The sequence below is a fragment of the Leucoraja erinacea genome, chromosome 7 (assembly GCF_028641065.1).
Source record: "Leucoraja erinacea ecotype New England chromosome 7, Leri_hhj_1, whole genome shotgun sequence".
NCBI lineage: Eukaryota > Metazoa > Chordata > Chondrichthyes > Rajiformes > Rajidae > Leucoraja > Leucoraja erinaceus.
In genome coordinates, this window is record NC_073383.1 from 21,820,607 (window position 1) to 21,844,980 (window position 24,374).

A 24,374-nucleotide genomic window follows, 5' to 3' on the forward strand; every position below is an offset into this window, starting at 1 on the left:
CATGTTCTCCAGAGATGCTGCCTGACCCGCAGAGCTACACCAGCACTCTGCACTCTGTCCTTTTGTGTAAACCAGCAACTGCAGTTCCTTATTTCTATTTAAAAAAAAAGAATGCATTAATTTTGTAATCTGAAAAAAAAACAAAACAAAAGGTTGATTTTTGGAACTACTGTGCTTTTGCAGCTGATATAAGAGGTTGGTATCAGTGAGTTTGTCTTCTCTTGCACAGTTGCCTTACCCTGACTGCAGCGCTTTGTCCAAGCGCACTGGCGGGCGTCACGTGTGGGCGGCGTGCGGGTGAAAGGTCGCGGCGCTCTGGCTGGCTGTTGATCTGCCTGCGCCATGCGGCTGCTTGGTCGCTCGCTCGCTCGGCTGCTCGGTCTGTCTCTGTGGGTCGGTCGGTCGGCAGCGCTGCTGGCTGCGGGCGGGGGAAGCCGGTTCCAGTTCCAGGTGAGTTTGCTGCTCCACAGCGGCGGCCTCACTCCTCAGGCTCGACAGCATGAAGGGCCGTGAGCGCTGCTCTTTTATCACTGTCGCCTCTACAGGCGAGTAGAGTAGGCCTGGGCCGAGACATTCGCTTTTCCGGGCAGGGCCTGGGTTTGCAGCTTAGTTTTCACATGATCAGCAATAGAGACGCTGCAGGAGAGAGGGTGCCCGGACACTGGTGCAACATTGCACGGGCCTCCAGACCTGTAGACGTTTCCCATTAAAATATACAGCTCTCCGGCTGTGATATATGCTTTTAGGCTCCGTGTGTATTTGCAGATTGATGTAAGCAGTTTTCCTGAATGCACTGCACCGTTTGGAATTATTACTAGTTGTCAGGGAACTGAGGGATATGGATAACATGCAGGCAGAGGAGTTTCCCTAATTTAGCAACATGTCCAGCACAGACATTGCATTGCGGGCCGATAGGCCTCTTCCCGTGCTATACTCTTTTATGTCAGCTTCATTTTATTGATCATTAAATTAAACGCATTATAAATACATTAAATCGTCGATTCTTTCAGGCGATTTGAAACTACTACATGACACTTTTTGAGAGTAAGTGAGTTTCTCTGGCGTTCTTGCTAGGTTTAATCTCGCAATTAACGTCATATGATTGCTGTTCATCTGACCTGAATGGCTGAAGAAGGGTCTCGACCTGAAACTTCACCCATTCCTTCTCTCCAGGGATGCTGTCTGGCCCGCTGAGTTATTCCAACTTTTTGTGTCTATCTTTGATTTAAACTGGCATCTGCAGTTCCTTCTTACACACTGAATGTTATTATATTGGCTGTTGTACTGCTCTGCATGTAGAAAACTTCAAAAGCACTTAAAGTAATTTGAACTACTTTAAGGAACTATATAAATTAATGTTTGTTCTTTATAGTCTTGAAATAGGGTGACATTTTAAATAAAGCTAATACATTTCCTATCCTATTCTTCTTGCGTATGGCGTGCACGGCCTAAAGTTGTAGGTCAACTTTTTCTATCTGTTTGTGCATGTCAGGTTGATTGCATTAGTCGAAACGGGGTGGACTACGTGAGGGTTACAATCTCCCACCCCTCCTATCATTTTGAATTATACTTATTTATATTTGACAACATTGTATTTGAATAATGTGCATACATTACCTGAGGCTGCATTTTTAACACTTGGTGCCTTATCAAAATGAAATTTCAGAATGTGGTAGCTATAGGTATAATATTATGTGGACTATCATTTTAAATATAGATATACAATATATCTGATTCTATTTTGATATATGAATTTGCTATTTTTGCAGATCTTGAGTTGCTTGTGCATCCCGATAAATTGATCAGATTATCCAAATTGATATCAATTTGAGTAAACCAAAATGGGAGCAATGCTTTCTTATTGGAGGGTAAGTGAGCAATTACACAATGGTTCAAATTGTATATGAACAGTGAGCTTTAGTGCAAACTGTGGGAATGTATTTTTGTAATCTAAGCATCTCGTGCTTTTGAAAAGTGAAAACTGTGGCAAGGTTTCAAATGTAATGAATCTGTAATGAAAATGTAAGTTTGTGTTTAAAAGTTCTTGCCTTATTAAAGGCAACATGTTTGTAATCTTTAAAAAGAAGATAAATCAGATTGCTGAAATTATAAAGGTATTTCCTTGCGCTTTACTGCAGGAAACAAGTATTGCCCATAACCTCTTACTTCCCCTTTTTCAAAGAGGAACTAATGCTGTCAAGATTATCTGGGAAAATAAATAAATTAACTTCCAAGTTAGTAAATCCTTTTGGAATTTCAATTAATATTAGACCATCTTGCAGCATGACATGATCTTTATTGCCTGTTAAATCCAGGAGAAAAATTGGGAGGGGATGGCAGGAATCAGTGACTGTATATGGTCTTCATTCATTTGATAAATACATTGGGGCTGGCTATAAATGAATACCCCCCAATATTTACTTGGGTCTGAAGCTTTCTTTGCAATCGGTTGACTCTCACCATTCTCTCTATTGACTGGAAGATGGATCTGTTCATCATACAATTTGGGGGTTTAAAAAGTGTTTTTATTTTCCTAATCTTGTTCTCCACCTTCCCGTGAATTATTCTTGCCTTCTTTGGAGACTGTCCTCGTTTGAATTGACATCCAATAAAGAATGGATGAATGGCTCTTTAACCTCTGGGTCAAAACCTGAAATTTCAATGAAACCATCATGGTTTTGCCATCCTTCCACACACTGAAGATAATGTTTGGGATCATTTCGAGCAAAACTGCATATAGCTTAGGATTCTTGATTGATGTTGTTAACGCAAAGATGTTCTGTCAGCATGCTGCAGGCCTTGTATTTGATATATCATAAATTATTATTGAGGCATTGGCCGTGGAGACAATTAGTACTTTGAGAGTCAGCAAAATGCTAACATCAAATTCAGCATGCATTTCATTGTACTTGCAATTGCAATTCAATGCTTCCTCTGCATTCTCACTGTTTGTGGCCTATAAAAGGAAATTAAGCTCCAGGTTTATAACAGTCCTGAAACCTAATCTCTACGAATGATCTCTTTGGAAGGATGAGGGTTATCTCTTTGAAACTGACCAGCTAATGAAAGGACTAGATACAGTTGCCATGGAAAGGATGTTACCAATCATTGGAGTGTCTAGAACAAGAGGGCACACAGAGAATACAGGGATATACCAAAATAGAGATAAGGAGAAATTTCTTCAGCCAGAGGATGGTGAATCTGTGGAATACATTGCCACAGATGGCTGTGGAGGCCAAGACATTGGGTATATTTAAGGCAGAGATTTGATAGGTTTGTTGATTAGCAAAAACGTCAAAGGTTTCTGGGGAGAATGTGTTGGGAGGAACTGAAGATGCTGGTTTAAACTGATGATAGACATACAAAGCTGGAGTAACTCAGCGGGTCAGACAGCATCTCCGGAGAAAAGGAATAGATGACGTTTCGGGCGAGATCCTTTTTCAAACTGAAAGTCGGGAGAGAGAAACGAGAGATATAGACGATGATCTCTTGTTTCCCTTTCTCCTGACTCTCAGTCTGAAGAAGGGTCTCGAAACGTAACTTATTCCTTTTCTGGTTTAAACAACAGGCACAAAAAGCTGGAGTAACTCAGCGGGCCAGGCAGCATCTCTGGAGAAAAGGTATAGGTGATGGTTCGGGTCGAGAAGAAGGGTCTCGAACCGAAACATCACCTATTTCTTTTCTCTGGGGACTGGGATTGAGCAGGAAACATAAATAGAGTAGACTCAATGAGCTGAATGGCCTAATTCTGCTCCAATGTTTCATGGAAACCTGTCTGATATGCCGAGTACCTTTCGAGTCTGGTGAGGTATCACCAAATCAGGCATCAACAGGGCTCGAAATTAGCGGTTGCCCGGTTGCCAATGGCAACCTACAGTCCAGTCAGGCAACCTAAAAGCCAGGCCACCTTACACATGCACACAGCCGCAACCTGCACATCCTCTCCCTCCACATGCGCACAACCACGCCAGCACATCATCTGCCGCCCTGTACATGCGCACTGCCACGGCAACTGGTCGGCGTCGGCCACTTTCTCCTTCCCTTTGCATTGTGGGAGATCTGGCCGCCATTGCTGTCTGGTTGCCGCCTAACGGCGACCGTTGAAAACCAACGCAGAATCACTAGCTTCTGGGACACATGATAATAAAACTCTCTTGATTCTTGACTTGGACTTAAGCAAAAAAGGGTTCTTGGGGGGGGGAAAAATAACTACCTTAAATTTAATTACGTCTGGTTGGGTACCAATAGTAGGGTGAAGACTATTCCATGCTTTAATTGTGCGGGGGAACTCCATGGAACAGCCAGCAACTCTGGATAGAAGAAATTGGGTGACGTTTCGGGTAGAGACCCTTCCTTAGATTTCCTCTGGTTTTAGTGTTTTAGTTTAATTTAAAGATACAGAGTGGAAACAGGCCCTTCGGCCCACCGAGTCCACGCTGACCACCGATCACCCGTACACTAGTTCTATCCCACACATTAGCGACGCAAGTCAAGAGTCAAGAGTGTTTTCTTCTCTCACGTCCCGATTAGAACAATGACATTCTTGCAGCAGTACAACGGAATATGTAAACATAGTACTCTGTAAACAATGTTATAACGAGAAAACAAAAAAGTTTACATTTATATATGAATGTATAACCACACACACACACACACACACACACACACACACACACACACACATTTTCCTCCTGGGATTAATAAAGTTCTATCGTATAGTATTGTGTGTTAGGAACTGCAGATGCTGGTTTAAACTGAAGATAGACACAAAAAGCTGGAGTAACTCAACAGGTCAGACAGAATCTCTGGAAAAAAGGGAAATATTACCTTTTAGGTTGGGTCTAAAAAAGGTTCCTGCACACCTTTGGAATGTGGAAGGAAACAAGAGCACCCAGAGAAAACCCATGCCATCAAAGGGTAAAGGAGCAAACTCCATACAGACAGCACCAATATTCAGGATCAATTCCGGGTTTCTGGCAATTTTAGGCAGCAACTTTATGGCCAATGTACTGTCCCATAGGCTTGAACTGAATTAAAACGTACAGTAGCTGTAAAGGGGGACATAGCGTCACTTAGAGATTTAAGACTGAAAATGGATAGTTTTTTTTTAGTAACCAAAGTTATCAATGTATAATTTTTTGCGTGTTGGAAAATAAAATATAGTGGCACAGCTGGTGGACTTGCTGCCTCACGCGCCAGAGATCTGTGTTCGATCCTGTCCTCGGGCACTGTCTGTGTTGAATTTGCACATTCTCCCTGCGTGTAGGTTTCCTCCCACATCCCAAAGACGCATTGGCTTTGTAGGTTAACCTGTCTGTAAAATTGCCCCTAATGTGTAGGGAGTGGGTGAGGAAAGTGGGATAACAGAACTTGTGTGAATGGGTAGACAAAAATGCTGGAGATACTCAGCGGGTGAGGCAGCATCTATGGGGCGAGGGAAATAAGCAACGTTTCGGGTCGAGACCCTTCTTCAGACTGATGTGCTGGTGTGGGGTGGGGGGGGGGGGGTGGGAAGAAGAAAGGAAGAGGCAGAGACAGTGGGCTGAGGGAGAGCTGGGAAGCGGAGGAGAAAGCAGGGACTACCTGAAATTGGAGAAGTCAATTTTCATATTTTTGCCCAAGCAAAATATGAGGTGCTGCTCTTCCAATTTACAGTGGGCCTCACTCTGGCCATGGAGGACCCCCTAGGACAGAAAGGTCGGATTTGGAACGGGAGGGGGAGTTGAAGTGCTGAGCCACCGGGAGGTCAGGTTGGTTATTGCGAACCGAGCGGTGGTGTTGGGCGAAGCGATCGCCAAGTCTACGCTTGGTCTCACTAATGTAGAGCAGCTGACACCTAGAGCAGCGAATGCAATAGATGAGGTTGGAGGAGGTGCAGGTGAACCTCTGCTGTACCTGGAAAGACGGCTTGGGTCCTTGAATGGAGTCCAGGGGGGAGGTAAAGCGACAAGTGTAGCATTTCCTGCGGTTGCAAGGGAATGTGCCAGGAGAGGGGGTGGTTTGGGTGGGAAGGGACAAATTGACCAGGGAGTTACGGAGGGAGCGGTCTCTGCGGAAAGCCGACAGGGGAGGAGATGGGAAGATGTGGCCAGGGGTGGGATCCCGTTGGTAGACAAAGCTGGAGAAAATCAGCGGGTGAGACGGCATCTGTGGAGCGAAGGAATAGGCGACGTTTCGGGTCGAGACCCTTCTTCAGACTGATGTCGGGGGGGGGTCGGGAAAAAGAAAGGAAGAGGCAGATTGCAGGAGAGCTGGGAATGGGAGGGAAAGGAGGGAGAAAGCAAGGACTACCTGAAATTGGAGAAGCCAATGTTCATACCGCTGGGGTGTAAACTACCCAAGCAAAATATGAGGTGCTGTTCCTCCAATTTGCGGTGGGCCTCACTCTGGCCATGGAGGAGGCCCAGGTCAGAAAGGTCGGATTTGGAATGAGAGGGGGAGTTGAAGTGCTGAGCCACCGGGAGGTCAGGTTGGTTATTGCGAACTGAGTGTAGATGTTGTGCGAAGCGATCGCCAAACCTGCACTGGGTCTCACCGAGGTTAATCATACGCTGAATAATCCAACCAAAATTTTGTTTGGAAGTGGAAAGAAATAATGGAAATTGCATTCATTGCAACGTGTAAAAAGAGATGAGATACTGTATTGTGATGTTGCTGCATGTCATTGTGGTATATATTATAGAAACATAGACATAGAAACATAGAAAGTAGGTGCGAGAGTAGACCACCAGGTCCGTCGAGCCCGCACCGCCATTCGCTCATGGCTGAACACTAAACAGACACACTTACCACAAACAGTAGACACAAGACACAGAACACAAGACACTACCCTCCCCTTTATACCTCTATCACCCCTCTCCACCCCAAGAACCTCGTGATCTCCTGGGGGAGGCAAAAAAACGGATAAAAACCCAGGTCCAATTCGGGAAAAAAAACAGGGAAATTCCTCTCCGACCCCAATCCAGGCGATCGACACTTGTCCAGGAGATCACTCAGGTCTTACTATACTAACCATACCTAGGTCCATATCCCTGCCCTCTCCCCGTAGCCCCTTATCCCCTTGGCAGCTAAAAAACCATCTATTTTAGTCTTAAATATATTTAAAGTTTCTGCTTCCACTGCTCCCTGGGGCAGTGAATTCCATAAATTAACCACCCTCTGGGTGAAGAAGTTCTTCCTCATCTCAGTTTTAAAAGAGCCCCCCCTTATTCTGCAACTGTCCCCTAGTTCTAGTTTCCCCGATCATTGGGAACATCCTCGGTGCATCCACCTGATCAAGGCCCCTCACGATCTTATATGTTTCAATGAGATCGCCTCTCATTCTTCTAAACTCCAAAGAGTTCCAGCCTACTTAACCTTTCCTCATATGTCAATCCCCTCATTGCAGGAATTAATCTTGTAAACCTTCGCTGCACTGCCTCCAGGGCTAGTACATCCTTTCTTAAGTATGGACCCCAGAACTGTACACAGTATTCCAAATGTGGTCTCACTAATACTGTGTACAGCTGCAGCAAGACCTCCGTGTTTTTATACTCAATCCCCCTAGCAATAAAGGCCAAAACTCCATTGGCCTTCCTAATTGCTTGCTGCACCTGCATACTAACTTTCAGTGATTCATGTACTAATACCCCTAGATCCCTTTGCATTGCATTACAACGCAGCTCCTCCTCATTTAGAAAATAACTTGCCCTATCATTTTTTTTCCCAAAGTGAATGACTTCACATTTATTAGTATTAAATTTCATCTGCCAAGTTGTTGCCCACTCACCTAGCTTATCTATATCCTTTTGCAGACTCTTCCTATCCTCCTCATCCCCTACTTTTCCTCCCATTTTTGTATCGTCCGCAAATTTTGATATATTACACTTGGTTCCCTCCTCCAAATCATTTATATAAATTGTGAACAACTGGGGTCCCAGCACCGACCCTTGCGGAACCCCGCTAGTTACCGGTTGCCATCCCGAGTATGAACCATTTATCCCCACTCTCTGCTTCCTATTTGTTAGCCAATCCTCTACCCATGCTAATATATTACCCCCAATCCCATAATTTTTTATTTTTAGCAATAGTCTCTTATGTGGCACCTTGTCAAAAGCCTTTTGGAAGTCCAAGTATACCACATCCACTGGTTCCCCTTTATCCACCCGGGTTGTTACTTCCTCAAAGAATTCGAGCAGATTCGTTAAACAGGACTTCCCCTTCACAAAACCATGCTGGTTCTGTCCGATGAAGTCATGTTTATCCAAGTGCCCCGTTAGTGTTTCTTTAATAATTGTCTCTAACATTTTACCCACCACCGATGTTAGACTAACCGGTCTATAGTTACCCGCCTTCTGTTTACTTCCTTTTTTAAATATAGGTGTTACATTGGCCATTTTCCAATCCACTGGGACCGTTCCTGCCTCCAGGGAGTTTTGGAAAATTATCACCAATGCATCCACAATCCCCACCGCTATCTCCCTCAAGACCCTTGGATGTAATCCATCAGGCCCAGGGGATTTATCCTCCTTCAGTCTCATTAATTTCCCTAATACCACCTCCTTGGTGATCTTAATAGTATTTAGCTCCTCCATTCCTACCGCCCCCTGTTTATCCAGCGTTGGAATATTTTTTGTGTCTTCTATGGTGAAGACTGATACAAAATACTCGTTTAATGCCTTTGCCATTTCCATGTTCCCCACCAACAACTCTCCAGTCTCACCCTCCAATGGACCAACGTTCACCTTAGCCACCCTTTTTCTTTTTATATAGCTATAAAAACTCTTACTATTAGTTTTTATGTTGTTCGCTAAATTCCTTTCATAGTCTATTTTCCCCGTCTTAATTAATCTCTTAGTTATTTTTTGCTGACCTTTAAATGCTTCCCAATCCTCTACCCTCCCACTATCTCTGGCTACCTTATATGCCCTTGCCTTCAGCCGAATACTATCCTTTATAGTTTTACTGAGCCATGGCTGACTGTTCTTACCCTTACCCCTTTTTTTCTTCATAGGAATAAATTTTTCTTGAAGGTTATACAGTATTCCCTTAAACGGTTATACAGTATTCCCTATTATGTCTTGATTGGTTAATATGTTTAATATGTGAATACTTCATTGACCATAATTCTGACTGGTAACTACGCACTTCGTCCGAGCACATTATCGTACGTGTCATGCAAGCCGTCTTAAATGGCCACCTAAACTATCATTTGGCAACCTAAAAAGCTGCCTAGGTTGCCCAGCTGGCAACAGGGAAAAAAAGTTAAGCGAGTGCCCTGCATCAATGATGCCTCCAGAATATCCCAGGCATCAAGCAAGAAGTTTTCCATACTAATGCTAGCATTCTCATTGATCCATTGAGATTCCATTGAAATTAACCACCGGGCTGGGCATTGCTCGGGGATGCCAGATTTTAATCTAACCAAATAATACAGTTCACACTGTATTAGTGATGTCAAAGACAGTAAGAAGAAATTCCAAAATGATGCCTTGAAAATTAATCTTACAGAAACACGCATTCATCAAAAGATGAGAGAAGTGAACAACCGTTTGGCCTCAATTGTGCCATCGGCCAGCGAGATGTGTAAGGATGAATGTTTTTTCTCTGAAGGTGAAAAGCGAGAGAGATGACAGAACATGAAATGACTCTCTGCCATTGGGGTGCTGACCTGTGAGAAAATGTCAACACCTCTTGGCCACTTTACTGCTCGAGGATCAGGCCTCACAGAACTTGTTAGTAAATGTGGTGTTGAGTGTTTGCTGACAACCGTCTCATTAGTGAAACTTTACGAAAGGGTAAAAATTGTTTGTTATAGCTGTCAGATGTTCATAATGTTGTTGAGAATTTGGTTTATTGATTTGCATTTTGAGGAATATAGAAAGGGGCACTGTTTTTACGCTGAAGTGCTTCTTATCTGTTTCAATTAGGACACGATGGTTCCCAAACACGAAAATTGGAATGAGATTGTGCTCCTTTTAGCAGTAATTTAAACATCGAGTTTGCTTTTAAGAAACTAACTAGGCATGGATTTTTCTTATGGTGGAAAGAGTTGACCCAAATTGCAGCATTTTGAAAAGTTAAAATGGGTCAGAGGTGTAAAGAGAAGTGATCACGGTTTTGTATAAGTGATTGCCTGAAGAAATAGATTTTGATATCAGATCTATGGTAAGTTTGGCAAGCTGTCTAGCAGATTTCAAAATGAAACTTGTCTTGTGGAGGGAGGAGCCTCCTATGTTGTACATAACCAAGAAGCTATTCCATAAAGGTCACTGTTTCTTGCATGTTTATTTCCCCTAAAAGTAGCAGCAGTGATTCAATATGCCCTTGTATTGGTCTAAAGAGTGGCTTAGCTAAAGGTTAATTGCTGAAACTTCGTGTTGGCTTGTTTGTAGCATACAGTCCTTTTCCAAGATCTGGAGCTGGTGAGTGTATCTTGCATATTGGCTTGACATATCAGAAGCAATTACAAAATAGTAGTATTGCAATTGAGTTTAGCTGCATTACGTAATACCCTAACAGTCGATTAAATGGTATCAGATATATTGTGTTACAATAGCATTAGAATACAATTGCAAGAGCATCAATGTATGCACTGGATTTGGAAAGGGCAGTTTTGCTCCTTTTTCGTTGCGTTTTTGACACCACGATGTTATATTAAATTGGAAAATAAGAAGAAAATAATGAACTCGCCCAAAAATCGCTACTACCATAGGATCGTTGGGTTTTTGAAAAGCATTAGAGGTTTGATGCCTCCTTGATTTAACTTACGGAGGTACTGACCCCGATAACGGTCGTTGTGACAATGGACACCAAGCACAACGACCGTTACGGAATCTTTGCTAGGCGGAATACCAGACATGTTACTGTATTTTTCTCCTGGTATTGAAGATATTTCCCATGATCATTATCAAAACATATATGCATGAGGGGGCCATATGAAGTTTATTTATACATTAAATATTCATGACAATGTTTCATATGATGGGTAGATTTTGTAGATTTTTGTTAAGAACAGTGTAATGGTGTAAAAACCATATATCCTTCAGAATACTCTGCAGTAATTTGCTCAGCACAGATGATGGGCTCAATGGTCTATAGTTCTAAGGCTTTTTCTTTAAGCACTTCTTAAATGGAGGCAAAACATTAGCCACACTCCAGTCTCCTGGCACCTCACCCATGTCTAATGATGATTTGGATATCTTCGCCAGGCTGCTGGTCATTTTTTCTATAGCTTCCTACAGTGTCCTTGTATAACTGATCAAACTGGGAAATTTATCTACCTTCATGTGCGTAAGGGTGTCCAGCACCTCCTCGACTAATACGGACTATCCTTAAGACATCTCCATTTACTGTCCCATGTTCCCCAGTCTTCATGTCTTTTTCCACAGTAAAATCAGAGGAGAAATAATCATTGAGGACCTTGCCCATCTCCCGTCGCTCCACATACAGATGACTCCTTTGATTACTGAGGGGGCATTATCCCCATTCTAGTAGTGTACTTTATCTAATCTATATCTATATCTATCTATATAATATTAAAACTCTGTGGCTGGCTGGCTGTGTGTGCGTGTTTCTGCCTGACTTGTGGGTGCCAGCCTTTGATTCGTTGCTACGCCAACACCAGACCCAGAAACGCCGAGATGTTTTCCATTTCGGTAGAGATTTCACTTTTCATTCCAAGTATCCACTCCTCATTAAATTTCGTTGTGTTTATGTACACATTTTTAATAAAATCCTTCTTTCCCCTCCCCCCCCCTCACTCATTTTGTCGCCTCCTGCTGGCCAGCGACCATAACGGCTGCTGGCACCCGCCTCTCGCCTCAAAGACGCCATTTAAAAACAGCCGCACTGCTGAGTGCTGGAATCTTATGTTCGGGAACAGCTTCAGTTGGAGGACCACGTCTCCCGTGAGGGCAACGGGTAGGGAACGGCTGCGTTGGGAGAGCAGACCCAACGGGTCTGCACTTGGCCTAGTATACTTATAAAAGCATTTTCGATTTTCCTTCATATTATCTGCCAGAACTATCTACTGCTCCCTTTTATTCCCTCCTGGTATCCTTTTTGGGTCTGCTGCTCACTTCTAGAAACTCCTCTAGGGATACACTTTATCCTAGCTGCCTAAACCTGTTACCAAACAACCTGCTTCGATAAACTTTAGCAAGTTCCTGTCGAATACCGAAAGTTGGCCTTGCCCCAATTCAAAATATTATTGTTGGCCCGCCCTGTCCTTTATCCATGACTATTTTAAAGCTAATAGAGCAGTGGTCCCTGGTCCCAAAATGCTCGTCCATCGATACTTCAGTCACTTGTCCTTCCTAATTACCAAAGAGTAGATCAAGCCTCTCTGAGGAAACTTTCCTGAACACATTTGACAAATTCTATCCTGTCGAAACCCTTGGCACTGTGACAATCCCAGTCTATATTGGGAAAGTTTTAAATCCCCTACTACAACAACCTTGCTTGTCTTGCAGCTGTCTGCAATCTTTTGGCTTATTTGGTCTTCTAATTCGCATGGACTATTTGGGGGGGTGATAAGCACACTCTCAACAAGATGATCATCCCCTTATTGTGTCACACCTTCACCCATCTAGCCTCACTGGGTGAACTGGGAGGAGGAGCCATCTTGGGGAACGGCTGCTATCCAGCAGCCGTCCGTTTAATTCTTTTTTTTTTTTAAAGTTTTTAGTAAGTCTTGTTCTTCTTGTTGGAGAAATGGACTTCTTAATGTGGGGGGTAGGGGGTAATTATACTTCTAGGTCCCTACCTGGTCAGTGAGGCAGCTTTTTTCTCCGGGCTGCCCGTCGACCCTTCCTCGTGGCCTACCAGCGGGCATGGAGCACCGTTTCCTGGCGGGGACCGCCCAGCACCTCGGCTTCGGTGGCGGCACAGCGCTGGAGCACTATTGCGGAGCGGGCGATGCCTTGCATGGGTCGCCACGCTGGATGGACGCGCTGGAGCTCCAGTGAGATGTGACCGCCGAGATCAACACCTGCGGGTCTGCGGAGCGGGCGGCGCCAACCTTAACATTGGGAGCTCCAACCCGGTGCGGCCCTGCCTAGGAAGCGGCCGTTCCAGGTGGCCCAGCCGCTGTGAGGACTCTTCCGACGCCGGGGCAACACCACCCGGCCAGAAAGGCCAGGAACAACGGGCCTCCGTCGAGGGAATAGCGGTGGCCTCAATAGGCCTGACTTTGGATGAACTGGGGTTGGGGACTGGACTTTGTGCCTTGTGATTTTTTGTGTGTAAGTTAACATGTTAGTCTGAGTCCAAGATGGCTGTCGGAAGGGAGAGTGGACGCTGGCGCGCTTTAGCTGCCGCTGCTCTCTCTTCACATTGTGTTTTTTGATTTTTTGATTTTGTGTCTTTGGAACGATTTCTATCTTTAATTTGTGTATTGATGATGTCCTTATTATTTATTTTTCTCCGACTATATATATTTTCTTCTCTTCTGTTAACTTTTGTAAGGTGTCCTTGAGACTTTGAAAGGCGCCCGAAAATAAAATTTATTATTATTATTATTATAACTATCTGATATATATTCACAAATGTTCAATTAATGCAAGACATAATCTAATTCAATTTAAAATTGTACATAGATTATATTATTCAAAAACAAGATTGAACAAATTTTATCCAAATATATCCGCCACTTGTGATAAATGTCTAGCCCAAAAGGCAACTATAACACACTCCTTAGTTTCCTGCATAAAACTTTATAGATTTTGGAATGATATTTTTGAAATATTTACAAAATTATTCAAGACAAGAATGGAACCTAATACTGAAATGATTATATTTGGTGTAATGGAAGATGGGAATACAATTGAACACATCTCAAAATCTATTCCTTAACTATGGTTTAATAATAGCAAAAAAATTAATACTTAAATTTTGGAAGGGTACATCAATACCAACGCTTAAAATGTGGATTGCAAGTATGTTGGACACCGCTCATCTTGAGGAAATGCGATTCCTCCTAATGGATAAATCAGACCAATTCATAACGAGTTGGTCTCCATTCGTCATTTTTTTGGAATCATATGGTGCAACTCAATTGTAAAAAATAACTGTTTCAGGACTGGACGAGGGTTGGTCAAGATTATAAATAATGATCTCCTTTTCTTTTTTAATTTATTTTCTTTTCACTATTTTCTCTCTCTCAACTTTCTTCATTTACTCGTTTTCTTTCTTCACACACTATATATTTCACATCTTTCTATCCTTTACTACCTAACTTCTTTTTCTTATTCTCATCTTTTTTCAATGTAACAAAAAAAAAAGAAGTTGTACATAAAATGTATTATGAAAATATATATTAGGCACTTTGGTGCCATATGACTGTACTTCTAATAAAATAAAATATTTAAAAAAATAAAAATAAATAACTATCTGCAATGTCACCTCAGACTATTGCTGTGACACTAACCTTAATCAATAAAGCAACACCTGAACTTTCACCCCCACTGCTATCTCTCCTAGATGCACCCTGGAACATTAAGCTACCGGCCCCATACCCATCATAATCAGGTTTCAGTAAACGCTACAACATCTCAGTCGCATGTACCATCCATGCCCTGGGTTCATCCACTTTAACTGTCAGGCCTCTCGCATTATGATAAATGCAATTCAATCCAAAAATCCTTTCTTGCATGTCATGCTCCTTATTCTGTCCATTGGATTTTCTTTCACAGCATTCCATACTGACTTCCAGCCTCTCACCTGATGCCGTCCTGCATTGGATCTTGCCCTCCTGCTTATCTAGTTTAAACGCACCTGTGCCAACTCTGGAACTTCTGACTTGAATCTGAGCAGTGAAATAAAATTATTGAAATTATCAGCACAGAAGAAGATCATCTGGCCCATTGTGTACATGCTTGGTAGAAAAGAACGATCTGGTCTAATCACACTTCCCTTGGTTCATAGATTTGCTGATTACAGTATGTCCAAGTTGTTTTTCAAGGCTGTTAAAATCTCTGTCTCGGCTAGAATTTATGGCAGCAAGTTTTAGACCTTCACAATCCTTGGGGTGAAGGCATTTCTAACCATCTCCGTTTCTACCTTTTAGAATTTTGAGATAATAGAAATCCCCTGCTATTCTTTTGTACTATTTTCCCACTTCTGAAACATTGCCCTTTTGTCTCTTGCAGCTGTGCCAACTGCAGTATTTGGTGGAGCTATCCAAATATCTTTTTTCTCTATAGAGCCTGCATAACATGCCTCTTCATGTATATTTCCAAGCCCCAAATGAAATATATGATTGAATTGCTTCCAAACCTCTTCATTGTTCTAAATCGGACATCTGTATAATTAAAAGTCTCATCTTGACCATTTCCTGTCTGCGCTGTATATTGATTTTAGAAAAAACGCTACCATATATCGCTATGATTTTTGGCCATCTTACTCACAGTCCTCCTCGCTGAGCAGGCCCCGAGGTAATGCCCCTTCCCGGGGGGGGTGGGTGGGCCGGGTGGGCCGGGTGCCTGGACGTGACTAAGTCACTCTGCAAGAACGCAAGGGAGAGGCCACGATTCTTATTCTAAGCTGAACTGTGAGTGCAAGGTATTTGCAATAAATGATTTGTTAGCCGTTAATGACAATGCCATGAGTTGGTTGGCCTGCTGCCCTGCGTGTGCTTGAAAATGCAATGCATTATTAGGTCCGACTGTATTTGGAAGGAATAAATGCTTTATTAGGTCCGGCTGTGTTTTGTTCAAAAGTCCCCGCTCATTTCCGCTTAGTAGACCGGTCGCGCTGATTGCGTAATTTCCGGTGAGTGCAGAGGTCACTCTAAATGCGAAAGTGCCGCTGACTGCGGAAGCCCCAAAGTGGGGAGGCCGCGCTCAGCCGTGTGAGTATTCAAGAAAGTTTACTGCCGCGTGTGTGTGTGTGTGTGTTCACGATGTCCATACTAGCCCTCTGGATACCAGTCCCTTCGGCCCACAACACCCATGCTAGTGTTCCAGAACCCCCTCCTGGCCAGCAATATTGGAATTGGTGGAGAGGTGGAATATTGCGCTGGTGGACCAGCCCTCCCATGTGAAGCTGGGACCCAATGGATCCCACTTAGTCTAGTATGTGTTAAAGGAAACAAACACCATGCTGTCCTACTGGTTTCTTTGCCAATTTATTGAAATATTTGCCAAATTTGTATACACCTCAACCAGTGCGAATAGTATTTTCTTAACCAGTAAGAAAATATCTTAAACACTTCAGCAGATGCCTTTCAGATCATAACCAAATTGTTGTTGTGCAAGTCTTGATTGTTTATTGAAGGAAAATTGATCTTTGAGCCTGACTTAATCATTTTACGCCTGCAAATATGTGATCCCAGCCCGAGTTACTGAATTTTATTTTCCTTCTTGGAGGCCTTGTTGTGGGCACCATTGACGGACTAGCAGAAGTACATTAATTCAACGCATGAAGCCCAGATAGATGATTTCATGGTGGATTGCCTATTAAGGTTTGTTTTTACTTCAAACGGATAACAACACAAAAGTTAGTAACAAAGTACAGGTGCGCAACCTTTTATCCGGTGTTCCGGAAACCGAAAAACTCCGAAAACCGGCCATTTTTTCCAGGATGTCGTCGGGCAAACCAAAGCTCGCGTTTGGCGCCAAACTTGACCCGAAACGACCCACGGTCAACCCAGGTCTGTACTACTGTAGCGGCTGCCTCACTTAAACATCTGTAAATCATTGCTTAAATGTTAGTTAGTTAGTTAGTTTGGAGGGCTTTTATGTGAAGGGGGGGGGGGGTTGAAGGGGTAAACTTTAATTCTTAGTCCCCTACCTGGTCGGAGAGGCGGGGAGCGGTCAATGCCTTACCGGGGCGCTGTGCGGTAAGCTCCAGGGCGCTGAGGCCACCTTCGCCCAACATTCGCGGAGCTGGGGCTGTGGGCGGCGCCGCATGTAGCTCCGACCCCGGCAACTCTACCCCTGGCTGCGCGGCGCTCCAAATCCACCGCCGCCTGCGGTCGGCGGCGTCGCAGCGCTGGCATACCAGCGGGAAGCGGGCAATGCCTTACCGGGTCGCCATGCGGTAAGCTCCAGGGCGCCGAGGCCGCCTTCTCCCAACATTCGCGGAGCTGGGACTGCGGCGGCGCTGGATTTGGAGCACCTCGCAGCCAGGGGTAGAGTTGCCGGGGTCGGAGCTACAACCGGCGCCGCCCGTGGCCAGACGGAGCCCCCCAGCTCCGCGATGTTGGGAGTCGCCGACCAGGTAGGGGACTAAGAATTAAAGTTTCCCCCTTCACCCCACCCCACCACCACCACATAAAATCTCTCCAAACTATCTGACTAGCATTTATGCAATGATTTACAATGATTCCCCGGTCTCCGGGGAGGAGGCAGCCGCTCCAGACTTTTCAAGCCGCCCGCGGTACCTACCTAATCTACGCTAAAGATCTTCCATTCGGAAATCCGAAAATGTCCGAAATCTGACAAGTGTCTGGTCCCAAGGCTTTCGGATAAAAGGTTGTGCACCTGTAGTAAAATCTTTATTTCGCCCAGGCGGGTGTGGCAGTCAACTCGCACAGTATGTAAAATACAGACTATAGTCACTCTATCCCCACACACAGAGGTAATGTTCATATACAATATATACTATATATATATATATATATATACATACACAGATATACACACACACTCTCTTATGTATATGTGTGTACATATATATATATATATATATATATGTGTGTGTATATATATATATATATATATATATATATATATATATATATATATATTGTGTGTATATATGTATGTGTATATATATCTATATATCTAACTATAACTATAAGTCTGATCTTGACCACTTCCTGTTCCGTATATTGATTTTACAAAAAACGCTGCCACTTATGGCTGTGATTTTTGGCCATCTTACTCAGTCCCCCTCCGCTGCGCAGGACAAGAGGATTTTTCCCATCGATGAAAAATAAAAGAATTATTAGTGTTAAAAAATGTTGAGATTCTCTCTCCTGAAGGCCACGCCCCTTCCGGAGGGACTATAAAACCCAGAAGTGTTGAGTGCCTCAGTCAATCTCTGCAAGATGGGGGAGCGAGAGGGTCACGTCTCTCAGTCTGAGCTGTGAATAACACTGAACACATGTCTACTAAGTGCCCTTAATGTGGTTTGAAAATGTAGTTTGAAACTACCTCAGTGTTTTTTTGCTTTGAAAATGCCTCGGTGTTGCCTCTGCTTTGAAAGTGCCTCATTGGAAAGTGGTTGGTGTTGCTTCTTATTATGTAATTAAAAGTCTAATCTTGACGACTTCCTGATTGCGCTGTATATTGATTTTAGAAAAAACGCTACCACGTACGGCTGTGATTTTTGGCCATCTTACTCAGTCCCCCTCCGCTCATCAGGTGCCGAGGACCCATCGATTTAAATTAAAAGAGTTATTACTGTTTAAAAAATGTTGAGATTCTCTCTCCTGTCAATCATGCCATAAAGGCCACGCACCTTCCTGTAGGATGGGGAGGGACTATAAAACCTGGAAATGTGGATGTGGCTCGGTCTCTGCAAGATGGGGAAGGGAGAGGTCACGACTCTGTCTTTAGTGGCCTTGCACCCTGCTTGAAGTGGCATGACACTGCACTTCAATTCGGTGGCATTGCACCCTGCTTGAAGTGGTATGAAACTGCACTTGAATTTGGTGGCCTTGCACCTTGCTTGAAATTGAATTTCAAGGAATAGCCATGAGTCAACTGCCAGCCCACCAGCCGTGAGTGAGCTGCCTGCCCAAGAATCCATTCGGCCACAATGTCTATACTAGCCCTCTGGAAACCAGTCCCTTCAGCCCACAATGCCCATACTAGTGCTCCAGAAAGACCCCCCCCCCCCCCCCACACACACTGTCCACCAATAGTGGAATTGGTGGAGAGTTGGAATATTGTGTTGGACCAGCACTCCCGTGTGAACATGGAACCCAACGGGCCCCACTTAGTCTAGTACATGTATAAGTGTGTGTGCGCGTGCGTGCGTACACACACACACACACACACTCACACTCACACTCACACACACACACACAGCAATAGGCTGTTATAGTTCAGAGTTCGTTTGAAGTTGTGTTTAATAGTCTGATAGCTGTGGGGAAGACCCTGTTCCTGAACCTGGATGTTGCAGATTTCAGGCTCCTGCATCTTCTGCCTGATGGCAGCGGAGAGATGAGTGTGTGGTCAGGATGGTGTGGGTCCTTGATGATGCTGGCAGCCTTTTTGAGACAGCGCCTGTGATAGATTCCCTCGATGGTAGGGAGGTCAGAGCCGATAATGGACTGGGCAATGTTTGCAACTTTTTGTAGCCTTTTCCACTCCTGGACGCTCAGGTTGCCGTACCAAGCCATGATGCAACCAGTCAGCATGCTCTCTACTGTGCACCTGTAGAAGTTCGAGAGAGTTCTCCTTGACATACTGACTCTCCATAATCTCAGGAAGTAGAGGCGCTGATGTGCTTTCTTTTATGATTGCATCAGTGTTCTGGGACCAGGAGAGATCTTCAGAAATATGCACGCCCAGAAATTTGAAGTTCTTGACCCTTTCCACCATCGACCCATTGATATAAACGGGACTGTGGGTCCTCATCCTACCCCTTCCGAAGTCCACAATCAGTTCCTTGGTTTTGCTGATGTTGAGAGCCAGGTTATTTTGCTGGCACCATTTGGTCAATCGGTCGATCTCACTTCTATACTCTGACTCATCCCCATCAGTGATATGTCCCACAACAGTGGTGTCATCGTCGCACCATGTCCGGCTAGGCAGTCATGAGTATAGAGTGAGTACAGCAGGGGGCTGAGCACGCAGCCTTGAGGTGCTGCTGTGCTGATTGTTATCAAGGATGACACATTTCCACCAATACCAACAGACTGTGGTCTGTGAATGAGGAAGTCGAGGATCCAATTGCAGAGGGATGTGCAGAGACCCAGATCTGAGAGCTTGGTAACCAGCTTGGAGGGGATGATGGTATTAAATGCCGAGCTGTAGTCAATGAATAACAACCTGACATATGAGTTTGTGTTGTCCCAAGTGATCCTGAGCGGAGTGGAGAGCCAGTGAGATCGCATCTGCCATTGATCTGTTGTGGCGGTAAGCGAACTGCTGTGGGTCCAGGTTTTTGGTGAGGTATGAGTTGATTTGTGCCATGATCAGCCCCTCAAAGCACTTCATCACCACGGACGTTAGTGCCACTGGTCGATATTTATTGAGGCACGTCACCTTGCTCGTCTCGTATTATTGATGCCCTTTTAAAGCAGGTGGGAACCTCAGACCTCAGAAGTGAGAGGTTGAAAATATCCGTAAAACTCCAGCCAGTTGGTCTGCACAGCTTTTAAAATGCCCGGATATACCATCAGGTCCAGGCGCTTTCCGAGGGTTCAACCCTCTGAAGGATCTTCTGACAGCCTCTGTGACTGTGACTGAAATGGCATCACGGCGAATGGGGGCTCGGGAAGGCACATCAGTGTTCTCCCTATCAAAGCGTGCGTAAAACGCATTGAGCTCGTCGGGGAGTGATGCTTCGCTGACATTTGAGCTGTCTCCTGATTTCGCCTTGTAGGAGGTGATTGCATTCAAGCACTGCCACAGTGGCTGAACATCTCTCATCCTCCAGCTTGGAGCAGAAATCCCTTTTGGCCTTTTTGATGGCCTTACCTTGTATCTCAAGCCCTGAATGCCTGGGATGTGTCTTCAGAAGAATGCGGATCTCATGGTTCATCCAAGGCTTCGGAAACACTCGGAAGGATTTTGTTGGGATGCAATCCGCCACACATTTCTTTATGAAGTCTGTAGTGTATTCATTCAGGTTCGTTGCCGAGTCCCTGAACATTGCCCAGTCTACAGACTCCAAACAATCCTGGAGTTGTTCCTCTGCCCCCCCCCACCTCCAATTGCTGGCATGAAGAAGGAGCAGATTTACCAAAGTGAGGGCGGGGGATAGAGCGATAGGCATCCTTGATGGTCGTGTAGCAGTGGTTGCTGGTGCTGCAGGAGACATGTTGGTGGAAGTTAGGGAGTGATTTCTTAGGTTGGCTTTGTACATATATTTATACCCTAATAACCAGATATATTTATACCTTAATAATCAGCAATTCTTTATCTTACAGAACATTGTACAGCCTCTTGCCTGTTAGGATTGACAAATTCTTCCAATAAAGGTTAGCCCATATATGGTTATGCTGAAGAAGTTATTTTTTTGCAGATTCAAGCAGTTGTTTTTTGACCTTGTTGATGTGCATTACTATGTGTGGAGTAAAGGGTAGGAACAAATCATCTGAACATTTTTCTGATTGTTTATATCATAGAGCAAAAACATTAATGTTATTGTGCTGTAATCTCGCTAGTGTTATAAAAGAAAGGCGAAAACATTTCTGTTATTGTGCTGTACTCTTGTTAGTGTTAATCGGAGAAAGGTTAAGCATCCATTTTATTGCTTCTAAATCTACAGCAGAATCCATTTTGTAACTTATAAATCTTTAAACTCTTTCATGCCTTTTTACTGATCAACTGGCACCTACATTGACATTGGTATAGTTTATCTTATGACTGGGTAACAATATTTTATTTAAATTGAGTGGAAATTAATTGCTTTACAGAATAAATGCATATGTTCTGGTGGCAAACATAAGCTGTGATTATCATCTAACAAAAAAATTAAAGCTGCATTTGTTTGTGAAATAGGGTAACCCTCCAGTATTATCATTATTCTGATGTGGAACTGTGTACCTGCACTATTTGATCTCTTTGCTCTGCAGCAATCTCCAAGGCCCTGCTATTCACTGTGAAGGTCCTGCCTGGACCTCACACTTTTCTGCATTTAACCATTCCTCAGCCCGCTTGCCCAACTGATCAAGATCCTGCTGTAATTTTTGATTACCAACTTTGCAATCAACAATACCACACTTTAATATCAGCTGCAAACTTACTAATCATGTCTTCAACATTCTTATCTAAATCATTGATATAAGCCACAAATAACAATGGGTCCAGCACCAATCCATGATGCACACCACTGGTTACAGGCCTACAGTCAGAAAAACCAACAAACCATCATCCTCTGCTTTCTTCCATGAGCCAATTCTCTATCCAGTTGGCTAGCTCCATGAGTCCTATGCGATCTAACCTTCCAGAGCAGTCTACCATGCAGAACCTTATCAAATGCAAAATTGCTAACTTTAATATATCAACGAGCTCTGCATTACAGAAGGCTGTTTCGTGATTTTCCACGATGCCAAGACATTATCTGCACATTCATCAAGTAACAAGAGTTGAACAAAAATCTGTGTTGGTTATTTTTCACAAATTTATGAGAGCAAATTTTATTCAGCTTGTTTCATTTTTGGGTAGTGGTTTACGAAATTTGCAAGATCAAATTTCCATAATCCAAATGGCCATAATGCAATGCCCTGAACTGAATAAAGAAGCTGTAAATGAATGCAATTTCTGCTCATGAAAAGCAATCTGGTTCATTGCAGATCCCGGTTTAGTGTCTTGATTTATCCTTTATGTTAAAAAAAAATAAACAGATCTTGCTTTGTGCTAAAGCTGTGCATTATTTCAATTTCTCTAAGTTTCACATAAAATGTTTTAAAAACAATGTAATACCGTCACTGTTTTCAGAGTTACTTGATTTATATTGGATTACATTTATAGGTAATGTAATTATTGGTAAGCCTATATGTGCTTTGTTTCAGTTCACTGTCTGCAATGCATGCACAGCCATTTTTTATCAGAACCCCATGGAGTCTGTAATTCCAGCTATTTAGGTTCTCCTTTCCAGTATCTGGATGTCTGCTATTTCTATGTAGTTTATCCTCATATTCTCTAACCTTTGCTGCTGGGTCTAGGTAGAAATGTTTCTGTCTGTTTGGTGGAGTACAATTTGACACATTATACATATTGTTTTTCACTGAAGAAATCAAAATATGTTCTATACATTATTTTAATTGGCTCTGGTCTTTTCAAAGTTGAAAACAAAGTGAAGGACAAAACAGAAGAGCAGCAGAGTTGAATAAGTAAAAGCAACATTATAAAATGAAACGCTTTTAACATATATGCAAAACTTTAGAGAATCCTGGCAAAATGTATTGATTGTCCAACTCTTTGCTTTAATAAAATGGTGATGGACTGCCTTTTACTAGTTTGTTGCTGTCCTGTGGTAACATCTTTGTGTGAAAGACTGTTAAGTAGGACATTTCAGGAATTTAATGCTGCAGTGGTGAAGAATGGTTATGGTGCTATACAGTCTATACCAGATTGTTCCAAGGACATTTCTTAAGAAGAAAAAGTCACTTTTTAACTTGCAGGAAACAAATTTAGGAAAAAATCCTAGTTAATCAAACTAAATCTTGTCATATTACATTAACTTGTTGACCCGTTCAATCCCTCTAATTATGTTTCTGTGATCAGATGCTAAATGAAAGGATTATTCTCTGTGAAGTAAGAGTCTGCACAAAAAATAAGAAATCACTTTCCAAAGTTAGTTTATCTCCTATCTGTCCAATCATCGAATGGATAATTAACATGCCTTAGAATGATAATTCTGTTAATCCTGCACTGGTCCCTCATTTGTGCAAAATTTCCTCTTCCCCATCACAATTCACGAGTCTTTTCAGTTGAAGTTCCTTGCATATCATAAAATAGAAAAGCTGTTTTTTTTAAAAAATGATTTGGAAATTACTGCTTCATCTTGCATGCTCCAACTACTGTTTACTTCTCTATCCCTTGCATAGGTAAGTATACACATCCAATTATAGATTTGAATTAATATATGACATATCTGAAATAAGCCTGAAACAGGATACATTTGTCTTCTCTCTCCTATCAGAATATTTCAAAATCTACCTGCAAATCCACTTCAGTATTGTAAATTAATGATTTGATAAATGGTGCATCATTGGTAGCTTTCACTGTTCCAAGAAAGTTAGACATACTATGAATTGAGTTTTTATGTGGATATGATATAGGAAAGAAGCTTAATTGTGTGAGCCATGCTCAAGACATTGGTGCATTTCAGTTGATTTATCATACATAGGACAGTACAGCAAAGGGACGGGCCCTTTAGCTCACAATATTTGTGCCGAACATGATGCCAAGTTAAACTGATCTCATCTGCCTGCACATGATCCATATACCTCTATTCCTTGCACTTCCATTTGCCCATCTAAAAGCCTTTTAAATGCCATTATTGAATATGCATCCACTACCACCTTGGCTACCTGGCTATCCCTAATTAGCCCATTGAATCCTATCTTAAAAAAATGCTCTCCCATTGTTTCCCTACCACTGACAGGAGGCTCACCAGCCGAAAGTTCCCTCGAATCTCTTTACTTCCCTTCTTAAACAAAGGAACAACACGGGCCTCTCTCTAGCCCCCAGGGACCTCGCCTATGGCTC

At 43.1% G+C, this 24,374-nt stretch overlaps 1 protein-coding gene across 2 annotated transcripts in view; it reads left to right on the plus strand.

Moving 5' to 3' along the window:
• The first annotated feature begins 305 nt into the window (after nt 1–305).
• Nucleotides 306–24,374, plus strand: part of lnpa (limb and neural patterns a) — a 99,924-nt gene continuing 75,855 nt past the window's right edge. For both annotated transcript variants that reach the window (XM_055637926.1, XM_055637927.1), the window contains exons 1-2: nt 306–450; nt 1,770–1,868. In XM_055637926.1, coding sequence (XP_055493901.1) covers nt 1,842–1,868 — 27 coding nt within the window. In that variant the 5' untranslated portion in view covers nt 306–450; nt 1,770–1,841. The remainder of the gene's footprint in view (nt 451–1,769; nt 1,869–24,374) is intronic.